This window comes from Rosa chinensis, chromosome 7 (assembly GCF_002994745.2).
Source record: "Rosa chinensis cultivar Old Blush chromosome 7, RchiOBHm-V2, whole genome shotgun sequence".
In the NCBI taxonomy this organism is placed as follows: domain Eukaryota; kingdom Viridiplantae; phylum Streptophyta; class Magnoliopsida; order Rosales; family Rosaceae; genus Rosa; species Rosa chinensis.
This window is the reverse complement of record NC_037094.1, coordinates 15,318,994-15,337,560: the sequence shown is the minus strand read 5'-3', so window position 1 is coordinate 15,337,560 and position 18,567 is coordinate 15,318,994. Positions and strand designations below refer to the sequence as shown.

Below are 18,567 nucleotides of genomic sequence, written 5' to 3'. Positions count from 1 at the left end.
CACAGCCATGCTGTACGTGGCAGGTGCATCCTTCATACAATAGAACTTATTTTCAAACTGTTGTTGGTTAAGCTTGTCAGACAACATGTATTTGAATTTTATTGTCGTTTGATTGCTCCTCACACTTCAGTTTGTAGACTGTTGTATGATTTAGTTCAGACAACTGAATTTTAATGTGTTATAAAAAGTCTGTTGTGTGAATTGTTGCTTGATTATTATGTAATCTGAATTTTGCAGAATTAATACTCCATTGTTATCTAAATAACAGTACCGATCCATATTAGAAAGAAATCTAAATGCAATTCATCAATGAAGTACTCTAATCCATACATTAAAGCATCAAATGTACTATAAATGTAGTATTTCTTAATCATCCATTCATTAAAACACAAGAATAAAATGAGAACAATATTACTAAAGGCGAACAACTACTCTTCCTTGAACCTCTCTTCACTTCATCCAGGCTTTCAATATCCTTGGCAGCACAAACAATTTGAAAACAGGTAGATCAACCTACATGATCACAAAAATTGAGCAGTAAGCACACCAAAGCATAAGACTTAGTGACATTAATTGGAGATAATTCATATATGATCAGCGTTCTCGCTAACTAAACGACTACCAAACACGAACTAATTTAAGTGGTAATGCACACAACCTATAGAGTGAAGTACCTGAAGGAGCATGTGGCTACTGAGTGACTTTCACAAATGCAATTAGCTTCTAAAGCTTGTTATATTCCCTTCCATATCTCAGCAAGAACCTCACCTAAATGTTAAACAAAGTTGTTATTATCTACTTTATAAGATTTAGCTATTGTTGCTGTAACTAAAATCAAACATAAACATCAATCAACTACCACATTCGTTTCCAGCATTGAATTCTTTTCTCCAACAACATCAATCATCTAAATGTCAACTAAAAATGATACATACAAGAAGCTGCAGAGAAAGACGAAAGAAAAAGACTTGCATCTACATCTGAAGGTGGAAGAGTAGTGTAGGAACATAGTGTTTTGTCTTTGGTGGTTTTAAGCTATGAAGATTTTGAGTTGGGTGTTAGAAATATTATGCTTAAGCAATCACAAACACATAAACTGAAACCTATACTAGATCAAATCATGTATATTAAATCTCCTTGAGTTAAATCCAAGTAAGAAGAAATCTCCTTGAAGAAGATTCAAGTGAGGTGAAATCTCCTCTAGACAGATCTTAGAGAGGTAATATCCCCTTGAGATGGATCCGAGTGAGGAAGAAAATCCTTAACGGATCCATTTGAGACAGATCTAATACTCCTCAATGGAAACTGATTTCTGCAGAAAACTAAACATAAGAACATGAACCCAGAAAACTTACTCGATGCACTTGCATTGTCCATGACAGCTTTCTTGACACAGTTGAGTTTTCTATCTTAGTCTTCTCCTGATTTCACCTTTAGCATCCTCTTAGTGATGGGACTAATTGATGAGAATGATTCGTGCATCAGAAGGGACCAAAATATCTGATATATAAAGCATTGTATTGTCAGTTTCTTCCATCAAGAAACTGACAATGCATCCCAACTGCTTTTTCAAAAACCAGATAAACTCTCATGAGTCATAACTGTATTTATGAATTTCAAATTCTAACAGATGTGATAAGTTGGACCAAAATGATTTTCTTAAGTCCTTAACTTATACTTGACATTTGAATTCAAAACTAAATCATATATGAATATATACTTAGGTTCTACACAATGTCGGGTTCATAAAATTTTCTTACAATCTCCCACTGAACTTGACATTGTTTAGAAACTGAAGTATATATGATTTAGATTCTAAAGTGTGCGCACTTTGAATTCAACTCACATCAAACAATCTGTTTCAAAATTCTGTCAATTATGGTCAACTACAAGGAATCAAAGAATGTCAGGATGAATTAGAAAAGCATCAGCATTCCAAGATCACAATGCAGCATACATAATCACATGAATTACCTCAAAATACAGTAACATAACATATGCCTAATCCATAATCCATAATCCATAACGATCGTTCATAATATAAGCATATGTTATCCTGCCAGAATTTCTAATAACATAGAATTGGCAACCATATATTTCACACTACTTAATATTGTCAATCTGCAAGATTTGCTATTCATTGATAGCTTGCTGAATTTGTACAACTTGAGTATGCAGAAAGATAATAAGGTGAAATTCCATAAATGTAGGTGAACTTTACTGATCAATTTAGTCTAAAATAATGAAAACAACTCTATACAATGATAAATAAGAATGATAAACATCCAACTGACCTTGTATAAGTTATATTTTCCATGCTTTTCTTTAGAAAAGCATTTTTGGGGCACTAGTCTTCATGAAACTAATATGCTTTAGACATTGTTGACGACTTGACTCTCCTTTTGTTTCCTTCAACAAACAAATGTTGCTGCTAGAAGATAACATATGATCATCAACATATAGGATCAGAAAAATGAAGTTTCTCCCACTGGTCTTAGTGATCATCGATCTTCTACAAAACCTTCAAGCTGCAGCATTTAAATTTCTGCATTTTTCATTATTCATAGACTGCATTGCTTCTATAACTGAAATAAGATCATTCTTTTCTTCTAATCAGTCACCATGACGATCAGATACATGTAATTATCATCTGATGTGGCTGGTTTTCTTGCTCTTAAGGATTTTCTCAAGATTATATTGTGATGCTTCTGCAATTTCTATGGTTTGTATTGACACTGTACCACCTGCAATCTGCTCATTTTGTGCATTTGTGCTAGTAATGACATTATCCATAATTGAATCACGTTGTGCTGCACACTTGGATTTTTCTCCATTGTCTAGGATTGATATATTGCTGCAATCCTAATCTGAAACTGATATATTGCTGTCTTGAGAGATAAATCACTTATCCATTTCATCAGCAACTTGTGATGAGTCTGCATCTATTTCTGAACCACCTGCTGCTATATTTCTAGAATCAGCCATTCCATAAACATGTATAGTCCCAACCTCCTCTCTTGTAACATACTCCTTAATCTCATTAACCATACTTCTTGATGTCTTGCCGAGAACTTTTGTGCCATTGCTTATCATATATCCAACTACTTTGGATTCTTCAACATTGATGACTTTATTATATATATGCTTATCATATGTATATTTATATGCATATACACAAGATCGAGAGGATTTGCGAACCTGTTATAGCTTGTAAGGATGTTGGTCTTTGTCTTGATGATGTCTAAAGTTGATGTAGTTGATCCAACTTTTCTCTATGTTTTCTTGCAATTCCTTATACTAAAGATTTCCTTAGCTGCTCTTTATTGAGGCTTTCAGCAACTAACCATTCCTCTCTAGCCTTGATTGAGTGTTGTTGAGCAGAATAATGGTCACCTCTTATAAAGATATTAGTGGCAGCTTTCGAATGTTGAGACGCTGACCTCATCATCCTTAATGCATCTGTTCGTATCCTCAAGTAAACATCATCCTCTTCCCTCTTAGGTTCGATGGGTACAGACTCCAAAATCCCAATAGTTAGTATCATGTCTCCAGCAAGCTTGGGTCTATATAAATCATTATCCATTATAGCCATAATATCCTCCACCAAACTATAATCAGCCTAGGAGCAACTTGACCCTCTTCATGGAATATCTCTTGTAGCATTTCCATCTAATAAGGATCTTTTACCATCCCTATTCTCTGTCATGATAGTCTTTAATGCTAATGGCTGGGAGGATGTGGCTCAATTTGTTTTGCTTAGTCAGTTGCTCCATGAACATCTATCGTATTGTAACTTTCTGCTCTATTTTCCTTGTGCAGTTTCAGTATCTATTCATCCTTGAGAACTTTCTCCCTCTATTTTCATCAATGAATTAACCACCAAAATGATATTTCATTTATGAAAATAACACCAAAGACTGATAGAGCAAAGACAACTCCAGAGAACAAAAACAAGAATACACAATAGTCTTGAAGGTTGTCTTGAAAGTTGCGTCGTTCTAATGCATAGAGTTAATTTCAAAACCAACTATGTGAAGCCTTGAAAATACCAAGTAATCAACCACCAATTCAAAAGCCAAAATAGTATGTATATTCCTCAACTTCTTTTCCAAAATCCAAACTGTCAAGAACAAGTACAGAAATCCAACACCGCCATTGAAAATTGTCGAGACTATTTGCTAACTTGAAAAGTCTTAACTTGCTGGAACATGAACTCATTTTGATGACTTCATAAACATACTGAACAAGAGCACCACAAGAAGAATTATGTCTAGGAAATTATCAACGTATGATTAATGCATGAAAAATGAGGAGTCAGAAAATCAAAAGCTGGAACTCCCACAGATTTCTCATAGAATCTGGTCCATAAATCCTCCATCATCCTTTTCAGTTACTCTAGACCTCTAGTGCTTTTCTTACTCAAACTTTGGACCCTTCCAAAAGTGTACCTTTTCTTTTCTTGATGAACTCTACTAACATTGCCTTGTCTGTTGAAGCTATACTTGGACATTAACATTTCTGTACAAATATAACTAGGATAGATACTGCACTTGCAATCCCAGAATTCCAGAAAACAAAACTTGAAGAACAACAAACTTACTTGAGGAACTGGATTCTTTCATTTTAATGCTTCTCCTTGCTTTTATTTGCTGCCAATTCTCAGATGGATTTCTTTCAACACATGATTATAATCATGTACTCCAAGCTCAACCCAATGTTCCTCTACCATTTTCTAAAATTTGAGTCATCCTGTAGTTCAACCTGATTGATGCTCAAAGGAAAATGTCTATATGTATATGAAGTTGATCAGTAAAATCATTCTAGTTTATCATAATACTAGAATTGTCTGTATGTCCCAAAAATGAAAATTCATGATTTGAACATTCATTTCACACCAAATGCATATTTCAGAAAATAGAACTCAACCATTTTCAAGATTTTGACATCCTTTGGGGTGTACTAATCTCTAATGATATCTGAATGTTCAATTTTGATCATATACAAAATCAAGAACCAAATGTTTGATACCAGACTTCTTTGGAAATAAGGATCAAATTAAATTTTAAGTTGCTTGATTTTATTGTTGAAAACCAAACAAGACAATTAATCTTCTTTACACTAAGCCATTTTGACAGCATTTAGCATTTAAGAAGATTAAATTGACTTTATATCAACAATGTGATCATGGCCAATCTAAAAGCCATTTATCGAATTATGTATGTATATATGCAGAAAATGAACTCTTCTATTTTCGAGATTTTGACATCCTTTGTGGAGTACTAATCTCTAATAGTTCTGAATGTTCATTCACCTAATATATACAAGATTATGAAACCAAATGTTTGATGTAAATTTCTTTGGAAATTATACTCAAATTTAATTTTAAGTCTCATAATCTCATTCTGATGAAACTGAATACAGTGTAATTGCTATATATTGGCCACTTTGACAGCACTTTATTATGCAACATATAACTGAATTCATACTAAATATTTCACCAGCATATTTGATCCTTTAGAATCTTCATATATGAGACCACTTTGGCAGCACACCACATATGAAGTTTTCAAGATCAATATCAGAAACTTTAAACATGCATATCCATCATTTTGCATTTCGAAATAATATGGAAAACATAAATATGCACTGAGATGAATATAATGTAATCTTCACATGAAATAGAAGTCATGTATTGGATCAAAGGTGCTATAAGAATCTACCTTTGGTTAAACTTAATAAGCTGATATCAGAAAATTTTCTGTGACTGACTCCTGACTTTGGAAATTCATAACTAATCCCAGAAAATTCCCTTTTGGGTGATTCCAATTCCAAATGACTCTTTAAGATGTCTACTAAAATTCTTTAGAATAGACTGACCTCAAATTCCCAGTAGATCAGTACATTTTTGCAAAAGTAAGTGACTGAGTTGAAATTCCAGAAAATCTGAAAAATGGCTAAAATCTCTTGCTTTGGCCAAAAACCTTTTCATCACACAATTTCCCAACCAAGAGAAGTATTGTGATTTCTAAGCAATGTTCTAAGGCTATTGCTCGGATTTGAAAAAAACATCAATTAAACAAGTAAACAATCACATGTCCCCATGATATAATGCTCAATCTGTAATGTATGAATGACAAAGCAAATTTGATCTTGTTGCTGACCATTAAGTCAATAGTTATCTCTAACCATGTTAACACTTGGACATATATAGCAACTGAGACAATTAAAATAGCAACATCATTTGTCAAGATCTGTCATGCAAATCATACAGATATAATTGATTATGAATTTCGGTTAATTCTGAGTATGCCATAATACAGATCAAAACATGCTAGATACTTAAGATGACTATGCCAAATATAAGATTGTAAATCAACAGCAACATGAATCAAAGCCAAAATACAATCTGCAGCAAATTAAATATTAAAGCTAGAAAGCAAAACCGAAGAGTATGTGGTACTAACAAGATGCAGTTCCAACATCCATTGATGCTTCTCCAAGACCCACTCATCAATTATAATTCAAGCAGAAATCTTATCTGCTCATAAAGCAAGACCTGGATCAACACCAACTTGGTAGAAGGCTCTATTTGGCGATCAATAAAAGTGATAGAGGTTGGTGATTGCCTTAATTGCTCTCTGGTTGTTTTCTCCTCCTCTCACTAAATGAGGGTAATGGATACTAAATTTGGGAGACCCCAATTTCACTTACATCAATCCAGAGCAAAATGGATTTGCAAAGGTGAGAGCATGCATGTGTGGATAGATGCATCAGATATGCAATATACATGTAGATAACTGTATGCGGATTATATGAACAAAAAATTCCCAGAATTCACAATTGTAATGCAGTTAGTTTCTTCAACATGTAATTGATCTATGTATGGTCGCTCTAATACCAATTGTTAGAAATATTATGCTTAAGCAATCACAAACACATAAACTGAAACCTATACTAGATCAAATCATGTATATTAAATCTCCTTGAGTTAAATCCAAGTAAGAAGAAATCTCCTTGAAGAAGATTCAAGTGAGGTGAAATCTCCTCTAGACAGATCTTAGAGAGGTAATATCCCCTTGAGATGGATCCGAGTGAGGAAGAAAATCCTTAACGGATCCATTTGAGACAGATCTAATACTCCTCAATGGAAACTGATTTCTGCAGAAAACTAAACATAAGAACATGAACCCAGAAAACTTACTCGATGCACTTGCATTGTCCATGACAGCTTTCTTGACACAGTTGAGTTTTCTATCTTAGTCTTCTCCTGATTTCACCTTTAGCATCCTCTTAGTGATGGGACTAATTGATGAGAATGATTCGTGCATCAGAAGGGACCAAAATATCTGATATATAAAGCATTGTATTGTCAGTTTCTTCCATCAAGAAACTGACAATGCATCCCAACTGCTTTTTCAAAAACCAGATAAACTCTCATGAGTCATAACTGTATTTATGAATTTCAAATTCTAACAGATGTGATAAGTTGGACCAAAATGATTTTCTTAAGTCCTTAACTTATACTTGACATTTGAATTCAAAACTAAATCATATATGAATATATACTTAGGTTCTACACAATGTCGGGTTCATAAAATTTTCTTACATTGGGGATTTTGCTCCCAGCAGTCTCCCATGATAGGAATGTTCAGTATTAGCAAGGTTCCTCACAATGATAAAAAGCAACATTAGATAAAGCAGGATAATTTAGTGTTTCTAAATAAATATATCAGATGAAAACATGAAAAACTTTCAATAAGGTTAAGTAAGCCTCTTGGACTAAAGTTTAACTTTCAAAGCATGCTTTACATGTATAATTTAACATGCTAAAGACTGAGGACTGAGAAAAGTGTAATAGTTTCTAACATAATTTGTTTTGTAACAAGATTGCTGCAAGTTTCAGAAATTTTCATAAAACTTGTAGCAAAAAAGAAAAATTCACCAACAATCATCCTTGTAGTGCTTTCAAGCACAACTCTCCAGATTTGAACTAGAAATGTAAAGCCACAATTTCACAAAATTTCAAGTTATTCGGAGTTCAAATGAATGGTCAAACAGAGATCCAATCCTGAAACACTGTGTTAACTTCAAAATATCATAAGTATCTCATTTCAAGTTTATTTTGAGTGAAACCAAGTTTAAAACAATCATTGAAGAATCTATTTTAAGGTGACAAAAACTGAGATTAAAAGAAGAAGTATAGGTTTTTCGAAAACAACAAAATAACCCACTAGTTCAGCTTGGTGGTTGTCTTTGAGGCATACTATCAAACACATGGTGTGCAATATTTGAACCTTAATCTATTTCAGTTATAAGCATTCTAATGGAGTTACCAAAGCTAACTAATGGTCAAAAGTGTATTCCATAACAACTTTGAACACATGGACATAAATTTTAACACATATAGGTCTCACAATAACACTCATCAGGAAGATCAATGATAAAATTATACATACAAGCTTACTGTCTTGCTGAGCTCACACTTTGATGGTGGGCTGATTTGAATCTTCCAACCAAGACACAATTTTGATCAACCCCAATGAAATTATTAAATGAAAGAAGAAACAAAGAGAGTACTTGCAAGACCACAATTTTTTCCATCTAACCATTCAACCCCAAACCAAGAGTAAGGGTCAATATCTCCGTCTTCATCATTCCAATTCGAAAAACCACCAAATGGGTCACTCACTACTCACTCTCTAAAACTTCAAAGCTAAACCTGCACAAGATGCAACCTTTAAGCATTTTCCTTCACTTGGCAAGGGAGGACTTGGAGGCGGCGGATCTGGCTTGGGCGAGGAGCTGGGAGCTTCGATAGTTTGAATGGATAGTAGATTTACTTTTGAGTGGGATCCGAGGTTGGCATGGAGCCATGGACTTTCGATTTCCAGGAGAGAAGAAGACTGAGAAAATTGTGTTATGTCCAAGTGTTGGAAATTGATAAATGAAGTGGGACACAAAAAGTCACTAGCCCTAGCCTAATTAAGTTGTCAAAGATGCTGTTAGTTGGATATTTTTATTTTGTATTGATCAGACAACACATAAATGAAGTTATGTTGTCTGATTCTGCACACATTAAATTTGAGCTGAGGCAGCATGGAGGGAAAGTTTCTGCCTATTTACAATCAAAATATCAATTTTGGTGCTAAGGATAGGCATTTTTCATTCAGACAACACAAACAAGTAATTACGTTGTAGGAGTCAAATACCATGAGGTAGATTATCAAATAAAGTCAAAGTACATTCCCGCTATGTGCAATGGTTTTGGCGCTAGGATAGACATGTTTCATTCAGACAACACAAATAAAGTTTTTATGTTGTAGGATCCTTAAATCATGACATATATGTAGTACATATTTGGACCCAAATTTATGCCAAGCTAAAAGGGAAATTTGCCGCTATTTTTTTTTATCATTCACACAACAAAATATTCTTGTCAGTGTAGTGCGATCACCTTCTCGATAAAGTCTTCAAAAATTTTATGGCCTTATACAACGTAAGGTTCTTAAACGTGTTGCATGACTGACTTTCCATCATCACACAACAACTCTTTTTTTTCGTTGTGTAAAAAGTGTTGTATATTGACGTTATTGGCCTAGTGACCATTAGCAACAGAGACATGAGAAGGAGTTGACAATTTTTTAAAGTTTTGAAGCTTAGAATTTGGGTTTGTCATGTGATCAGTGGCACCCGAATCTATTATCCAAAAATCATTCATACTACTTGCATGTAAAGTTGTAGAGAAAGCTTTTAAGATACCTGGCACATCATGCTGAGTTATTCCTTCGGCTTCTGCTAGAAAACTAGCGAAGTTTCCAAGTAAGGTTGTTGAGTCTTCAGTAATAGCCTCTTGTTCATTTCCTTGCTTCAGTTGGAGATAAGCTGCAAATTCATTTATCAATGCAGCTGGATTTGTAGTGAAGTTTAATAATCCCTCAGTGGCAGAAGCAACATGATTTGCCTTGTGACCATGATTTTTTGGAAAGAGCCTAATATCTCTGGCTTGCTTATCAAATTTGGGTTTGAGTTCAGGATGCAATATCCAGCACCCCTCTCTGAGATGTCCAGGGTGATCACAGTAAGTACAGAGATAAGGACGTTTACCTCATTAAGGTTTCTTCTCAGTTAACTTATGATCACTTGCAAAAGCTCTAGCTTCAGAGACAGATGTCTTAGAGTCTTCATTCATGACTTTTCTCCTAGTCTCTTCATGCTTAATGGTAGAACATATGCTGGACAAGGAAGGTAGTTCGGGACACATGAGTATGTGGCTGTAAAGATCTTTATACTCAGGTCCTAAGATGGCTAAGAGCTGGAACACTTTATCTTCTTCAACCCTTTTTTGTAGAATAGCTGCATCTGTGGCGTGAGGTCTATAGATATTTACCTCATTCCACATGCTTTTCATGCTGCCAAGATGATGAACAAAAGAAGTTGCTCCTTGCTTAAGACTGGTGATGTCTATTTGAAGTTGAAAAACTCTGGCACAATTATTTTGATTGCCATACATCTCTTTCACAGATTTCCAGATATGCTGAAAAGACTCATAATAGCTAAAGATGGCAGCAACTGATGGCTCCATAGAATTTAGCTAGGAGCCATGACATAGCTAGCTGATCTTTGTTGAGCCATGCTTCATAATCAGTAGATACAGGTGGCCGGTGGGATTTGAATGTCACCATTAATGTAGCTGAGCTTGGATCTTCCACCAAGAGCAAGAGTGATTGCTCTTGACCAAGATATATAGTTGAACTCATTGAGTAAAACTGAACACAGATGTTGATTTGGGTTTGAATCACTTTCAGAACTTTTTGGTGTAGAGGAAGAAGAAATGGAGCTATCTCCTTCAGCCATTTTTAGACATAATACAAAAGAAAGTGTCAGGCTGGAAATTGGTCCTACTCTGATACCATGTGGAATTGTTAAGATGATCTTCTTGTATTTCAATGTACAAAGATTACACTTATATATAAGAAGAGGTACAACACGTCAGGGGCGGCTCTGAGGGTGTGCAGGTAGTGTCGCTGCACAAGGCCTCTGAAAATTGGAGGCCTTCGACTTTGAGTTTCAAGTATATATAGGTATAAATGAATATAATTAATTTAGTTCCCCATCCATGCACAGAATCTTGTGTAGTCCAGTTGGTAGGCTGCCAAGGCGCGCACGGGTTTTATATCCTTGTATCCCAGACTTCCATTTTTAATCTTCTTTTCTCTTCCTTTTTTTTTTTTAACCTTTCGTGTCCCTGATTTTTTTTTCTTTTCTCTTTTTCTTTTTTAATCTTCCTTTTTTCTTTTTTCTTCCTTTTTTCTTTTTTCTTCCTTTTTCTTTCACTCTCCGTGTCCCTGATTTTCTTTTTCTTCTCTCTTTTCCTTTGTCTTTTTTTACATCTCACATTCCTTTAGGGTTTAGGATTTTCTTTTTCCTTTTGTTAGTCGATTTTGTTTTTTGGTAAGTGACCCTTTTGTTTTGTTTTGGTAAGTGACCCTTTTGTTAGGATTCTCTACGAATTTAAATTACCATCACCATTGAAGATGACCCTTTTGTTTTGTTTAGCAGAGCAACATCCCTGTGGAAATTGTTAAGATAATTTTCTTGTATTTCAATGTACAAATATTACACATATATATAGGAAGAGGTACAACACGTACACCTTCTCCAAAGTCCAAACAAGCCCATACCTATCCCCATACTTTTCCTAATGACCATTCCCTATAATTAGGCTAGTTACATCAACAGTATATACCAAGTACCAACTAAGCATGGTGGTAATCACCACACGTACAACCTAACACTAGGTATGGTGGTAAGTAACACCAAGATATGACTACTCTCAATACCAAACGCCATTGCATAGTGATTATCACAATATCTCAATAAAACTCTGCCAACAAGAGGTCTACTTTGGTATCTTTGATTAGTGAGGCAGCCGAAGCTTACCCTTGTCTTGAAATTAGTTTTCATTTTTCGAATAGAATACAAGTCAAGAACTTTTCACTTTTATGTTGGTTTTGTAAGCACTCTAGCTCTGTGTTGCGATCTCATTAGTATCATTAGCAAAATTATGGGGTTACTTAGCAGGACAGGGCCATCTGGGTTCTCAGCCTCTTCCACAGCAGAGGAAGTTACTCAAGGGATTGATGGAACTGGTCTTACCGCCATCGTTACAGGTCATTCAAGCTCTATTTTTGTTGAGCTTACTATATTTCATACGATGAATGCTATTGTTGCTTAGTTTGCTATGTATTTCATTTCATTGTTTTAGAAGAAGAATTATTTATAGGGGCCGTGACCACTTACCCAATTTCATCTTCAAAATTGCCCACTTACTCCACTAAGAGTTTTTTAATTCCATTTACCCAATCTAACATCTATTGACAATTTCGCCCTTATTTTTATTAATAAATTACACACACACACACACACACACTCTCTCTCTCTCTCTCTCTCTCTCTCTCTCTCTCTCTCTCTCCTCCTCCTCCTCGTTGGAGCATCGGACCTTAATGTCTTAACCTATCCGATTTCGTACGTCTTCCGGTGCGATCTTCCTGAACCTTCAGCCGACGTCGTTTTCCAGGAATGAGAGCTTATGTGGCTTTGTTTTCAACGAGCAGCCGACGCGATTATGTGGATCATGGCAGCGCGATTATGTCGATCATGGCGGCGATGATTAGGATAGGGCTGTTTGTCCTCGTCGCCTGGACGAGGTGCTTTCACACGAGCTACAGCTGTCGAATAGAGGATAGGCCCAGCGTGATTATGTGGATCATGGCGGCGGCGTTCAGGATAGGGCTGTTTGTCCTCATCGCCGGGACAAGGTGCTTCCACACTAGCCACAGCCGTTGGATGGAGGATAGCCCCTAGATCAGATCGTGGAAATTGACGGCCTTCCAGCGTTTGAATTTCACGGCGGAGGATTGGGTAGTCAACCTACGGTAGTGTTCTCTAATACTACATCTGGAAATTGGTATACTCAACCAGTAAATAGGGACACTGGAATGTTATATGGTGTCGCATTAAATATTGATTCAAACTCCATGTTCACACCAAATGCCAGTTGGTTCCAACAAGCCTTAAACAACATGAGTGGGTATTCGTGGCAATAACAAGATTATTGGGAGGTAATAATAATATTACTGGGGGGCAATAAAATATTTATTGGGGCAATAATAAGATTATTGGGGAGCAATAATATGCATATTAATTGATCAATTATGCATGTAGTGTATTCATTTTTGTTTTGGGAGTTTATGCATTTAACTGGGAGGGCAATAATATGATTATTGGGAGGCAATAATATGAGTATTGGGAGGCAATAATATGATTATTGGGGAGCAATAATATGGTTACTGGGTATTATTAAGGGGCAATAAATTCATACGCCGGAATCCAGTCACCAATCCGGTAGCAGGATTCCAGATTCCGGTGACCGATCGCAGAATTCTGGTCATCGATTGCCCGATTCCGGTCACCAATCGCAGGTCGCCAGAGTCGGTTCACCAGACGTCAGAGTCTGCCACCGAAGTCAAGCAAGGTCTCCAATGACTTCTTTCTCTAAGTGACAAATAAGGAGAGGGCAAAATTGTCCCAAAAATAAATATAAATAAATAAATAAATACTTAATTGGGTATTAGGGAAATAATCTCTTAGAGTGTTTGGGCAAGTGGGTAATCTCTTAGAGTGTTTGGGTAAGTGGGCAATTTTAAAGCTAAAAATGGGTAAATGATCATTTCCCCTTCTTTGGATATCCAAAAGATTTTTTTTTTTGGTCAAAATATATCCAAAAGATTAAAGAGAATAAGATCAAAAATTGAAATTAAAAAAATTCAAAAAAGGATTCCATATGATTTAGTTTGCCAGTGTAAATATAAAGAGATAGAGATATCTTGATCAGTCATTTGAAGTGCTTACTTTAATTATGTGATATATGGTCTAAACCTTTTTCCTCTTTTTTAAAAAGAGAATCAAATGATTTCACTCCTACCCTCATGGTGACTCGAACCCATGACTTCGTACATAGGTAGTGGGTGCTCTAACCACTGAGCTAACACCACATCCTCATATATGATCTAAACCTGTTCCTCCACCTTTGACATTTGTTTTTAAATTTTCATGTCAATGGGCCTTTGTAGCTTAGTGTTTGCTTAAGTAAGGTTACTAAATGTTTCGGTTTGTAATTTTTGTTTAATTTTCAGGAACCACAAGCGGTCTTGGTTTAGAGACATCGCGTGTTCTTGCATTGCGTGGTGTCCATGTAGTTATGGCAGTAAGGAACACAAATGCAGGGGAAAATGTCAAAGAAGCAATCCTTAAAGAAATCCCCAATGCTAGAGTTGATGTTATGGAGTTAGATCTCAGCTCATTGGCATCTGTAAGAAAGTTTGGAGAAGAGTATAATTCCTTAGGCCTTCCACTGAACATCCTTATGTAAGATAAGCATATGTCATTGTTATTCATCTTTCATTTTTTTGGTTTAGCAAATATCATCTTTACTATTGCAACATATCCTGCAGGTTAGGTTGTGTTTATTCTACTCTATTTCCCCCTATTTTATGTTTTGTCAGACAAATTTAGACACATGCAACCAATATTGTCTTAGATAACAACTCGACTCCAAAAGCTTAAACTCTTAGGAAATGACAAGCACTAGTTAATCAACCTCGTACATGCACTGTTGCAGAGTAAAAGCATTAGTAGACGTACAGAAATAACATGAGACAAGTTATGGTATTGTGATGTTTATCATACATTTAATTTACATTTATTTGAACAAAAATTACAATTTATATGAATCAAAATTACAAGATTATGAACAAAGTTACCATATTCATTTACATTATTCACATATAATTAAGGGTTTTTTGCACCAACAGTGTCTAGACACTTAGGGGACTGTCAAGATGATACCTGAACTTACAAAGTTATCAATGTAATACCTGGACTCATTTTTTCTTATCAGCGTCGTACCTCGGCCCATTTTCCGTCATTGAGCCGTTAAAATTAAGCACGTGATACGCATGTGACATGATTTTCAAGGGTAAAATTGTCTTCTTACACCATTGAAAAAAATATAAACATTTTTTTTTTTTGAGAAAATAAACTGAAGATGCTTTGTTAAAAAAAAAACAATTAATTAATATAAATCTTATTGTTTTATATTTTCATTTCGTTTGACTACCCCAAACCAAACACAGTACCCTCTTCATCTCTCCCTCCTGTCTTCCTACCCAAATAAAAAACACAATAAATGTTCTCCATCCAACCTTCTTCTTTTGCTGTTGCCTGAGCTTCAACTCGTACCTACTCATTCCTCTTCATTTTATTTTAGCTTACATTGGAAACAGCATAAACAATACTAATCCTAGATTCCTAATCAGTAATAATCAAATTAAAATGAAAAACATTGAAAGCTTAGTAGAAGTAGGAGTCTGGCTCTGCATCCAAATCCCATTCCATAACAACAAGAAGAACAAAGGTATTCTGGAAACTAGTACTAAAACAATTGTGATATTTTTGGAATATGTTCTAATCGTAAGGAGAAATTCAGAATTAGCTTGCAATTCACTTATTAGATTCTCCATCTATCACATTTGGCAATTAAACAATGAACAGAACATGCCATCAAAAGAAAGCAAGACTCTTGAAACTTTGGCAACTGATTGCAGATCTCCATAATTATCCATTATTGAAAGTCTTATCAATTATTCAAACAAGACAAACAACAAGACCAGCAATCAATGATATAGACAATCTCTCCGTCCTCCTCCTTCCTCGACCTCAAGTCCTGCTTTGAGATCTAATAACCCATCGCCTCCACTGTCAAAATTTACAGAGAACCCAATCCAAATCCAAATCCCAATTTCAATTCCGTCCTCCAGAATGACGGACAGAGTCTTCTGGAAGCATCGCTCGTTGGAGGTCTGAAATTGGCGATGGAGTGCGCCCCCGCTGATCCTTTCGTTGGGGCCGTGTGCCTGAAATCGAGGAGGACTGAGGTGTTGTTGCAGGACAAATCAGCTAGCGAAGTCAATCATTTTAGAGAGTCGTTGACTGAGGGGTGAGGAAGAAGACGAGAGGTGGAAGGGTAAAAACAAAAGTAATTAAAATTAAAAGTAAATAGATTTTTTTTATTAAAGATATTTAAAATGATAGGGCAAATCAGTCTTTTTACCTCTATTTTGTACATCATGTGCCTCACACATGATAAACTTAACGGCTCAGTGACGGAAAATGAACGGAGGTACAACGCTGATAAGAAAAAATGAGTCTAGGTATCACATTGATAACTTTATAAGTTCAGGTATCATCTTGACAGTCCCCTAAATGTCTAGACACTGTTGGTGCAAAAAACCTTATAATTAAACAAAAATTTACAATATTAACAACGAATTTGTTCAAAAACTTGCAGCACGGTCAAATGTCGTGTAATTACCATTAATAGAACTAAGATTACTCAAAATATGACTCAACGTTACGATTATGACAATAAATTTGTTGTCACATTTATAAATGTGTGTATGACATACGAGTATGTATTGTAGAATTTTCCAAATAACATCCGCTTATCGCAAAATTTGACAATATAAGGGAATAAATAATCTCTTCTTTGTTGGAAGTAATAATGCAGGGGTTGTAACACCATTCAAGCTTTCTCAAGACAATATAGAGCTCCATTTTGCAACTAATCACTTAGGTGTGTTTACTTACAACTAGTCTGAAGTCATTACTTTAGGCCTAAAATCAGTTTTCTACAGTACATTCTTTTATGAACCTTATTTGTTACTTGAACCATGCATCCAAAATGCAGGGCACTTTCTTCTCACAAATCTTTTGTTGGAGACAATGAAACGCACATCGCGAGAAAGCAACAAAGAGGGAAGAATTGTAAATTTATCGTCAATGGGCCATCAATATGTGTACCGTGAAGGAATTCGTTTTGATAAAATTAATGAGGAATCAAGGTAAAACAGTTACAGCATCACTGATGATTCCTTTTTAGGTCATGCTTTGCTGATTTAATGAGTTAGGGTAATGCTGATCTTGCCCGATGTTTGATATGTTACGGGGCTAGACTCTCGATCTGGTACCACACGTTCAAATAAAAAACCGCATTTTCAATGCTAGAGATTGACAGTCTAAATTTTCCAAATTAGTATATGTGTCAATTAACAATCTGCTCCTTCTACTTTCTTACAGCTATTACACATATTTGGCCTATGGACAATCCAAGCTTGCTAGTGTATTACATGCTAATGAGCTTACAAGGCATCTGAAGGTATTGAATGTTTTCTGGTTAAGAAATGTGCTGATTTCTGAACTTGTGGTTGACTTGGAACTGAACACTAACTAAACAGGCAGAAGGAGTAGAGATCATTGCTAATTCTCTTCATCCAGGATTAATCCAGACCAATATCGTGCGCTTTGATGGCATTTTGCATTGTAAGCTTCATCCACTGTACGTAGTTTTAAAATGTCACTAATTTTTTAGTGAAACCCTCTGCCGCGAAGACTATATGTGATCAGTTTATATGATATGCATGGACACATTATTGATCAAACTAGCTCATGATCATAGTTTTTTACACTGCAATATTTGTCTGGTTTAATTTCCATTGACCAACTTTCTTTTCTGTGGCTTGACACAGATATTGTGAAGGTGTTGGGTGTATTTATCATTCCGTTCATTAAAACTGTTCAGCAGGTACTTTTTTAAGTTCTACATGCATACATATGTGGTAGAGATTCTTCTTTCACTTTGTGTGTGTTCAGTTTTTCTTAGAACAGTACTTGTGCATAATACTCTCCATATTGAACATGATTGTGCAGGGTGCAGCAACCACATGCTTTGTGGCACTCCATCCACAAGTGAAGGGAGTAAGCGGCGAATATTTTACCGACTGTAACATTGCCAAACCGAGCGATCAGGCCAACGATGCAGATTTGGCTACCAAACTTTGGGATTTTAGCTTGAGCTTGACTAATCTCAAGTAGTATATGTACAAGGTTTTAATGTCAACTTGCTGCACTGTTTCTCATTGAATCAACAAATGTGTGAACAAAGTAAACTTGCAACTAAAAATATATATGTAGGGTAAACAAAATAGTTAGTAGGGTGGCAATAGCCGTACCCTTAATAATTTCTCTTAATAATTTGTGAGCATGCAGATTCTATTATTCAAGATATCAAAACAGCTATATACTTGCTTAAATTAATCTCTATCACCTGCCTTACACGTACGTACACACATGTACTACAAGCTTCCTAATACATTATGCAAGTTTTTATGATACTATGAAAGTTATGTTCAATCTTCTCTCAACGTTTGGTGGTGGTTAGTTTAATCGGAAAACAGATTCTATTATTCTATAGCTGATTTGTTAATATTATTTGTGAGCAAGCAGATTCTACTTGATAGGTTGGATATATGATCGAGGAATTTTATTGAGAGATTGAGTTTTTACACAAACAGGTAAACTGTGAGCAGTGGCGGATTTAGGATTTGAAAATAGGGAGAGCTACATATTTATGTGTCCCTTTGGGCGAAGCCCAAAAAAAAATTTTTAGTA

General features: G+C 35.5%; 1 protein-coding gene and 1 long non-coding RNA gene across 3 annotated transcripts; one reads left to right on the top strand and one right to left on the bottom strand.

The window, feature by feature from the left end:
• Positions 1 to 303: 303 nt before the first annotated feature.
• Positions 304 to 8,938, bottom strand: LOC121050392. Of its 2 annotated transcripts, none has more exons than XR_005802835.1 (3): positions 7,607 to 8,938; positions 675 to 768; positions 304 to 513 (listed from the first exon to the last, which is right to left on the bottom strand). It is a non-coding gene; the product is annotated as an uncharacterized LOC121050392 (long non-coding RNA). The 2 variants fall into 2 exon arrangements; XR_005802836.1 differs by lacking the exon at positions 7,607 to 8,938 and adding an exon at positions 1,356 to 1,963.
• Positions 8,939 to 11,917: 2,979 nt separating this feature from the next.
• On the top strand, positions 11,918 to 18,190 carry LOC112179819 (short-chain dehydrogenase TIC 32, chloroplastic). The gene is made up of 8 exons (XM_040510133.1): positions 11,918 to 12,170; positions 14,196 to 14,427; positions 16,617 to 16,693; positions 16,808 to 16,961; positions 17,197 to 17,275; positions 17,355 to 17,439; positions 17,646 to 17,701; positions 17,827 to 18,190. The coding sequence occupies exons 1-8, from the start codon at positions 12,065 to 12,067 to the stop codon at positions 17,989 to 17,991; spliced, it is 954 nt and encodes a 317-aa protein (XP_040366067.1). The 5' UTR covers positions 11,918 to 12,064; the 3' UTR covers positions 17,992 to 18,190.
• The last annotated feature ends 377 nt before the right edge of the window (positions 18,191 to 18,567 follow it).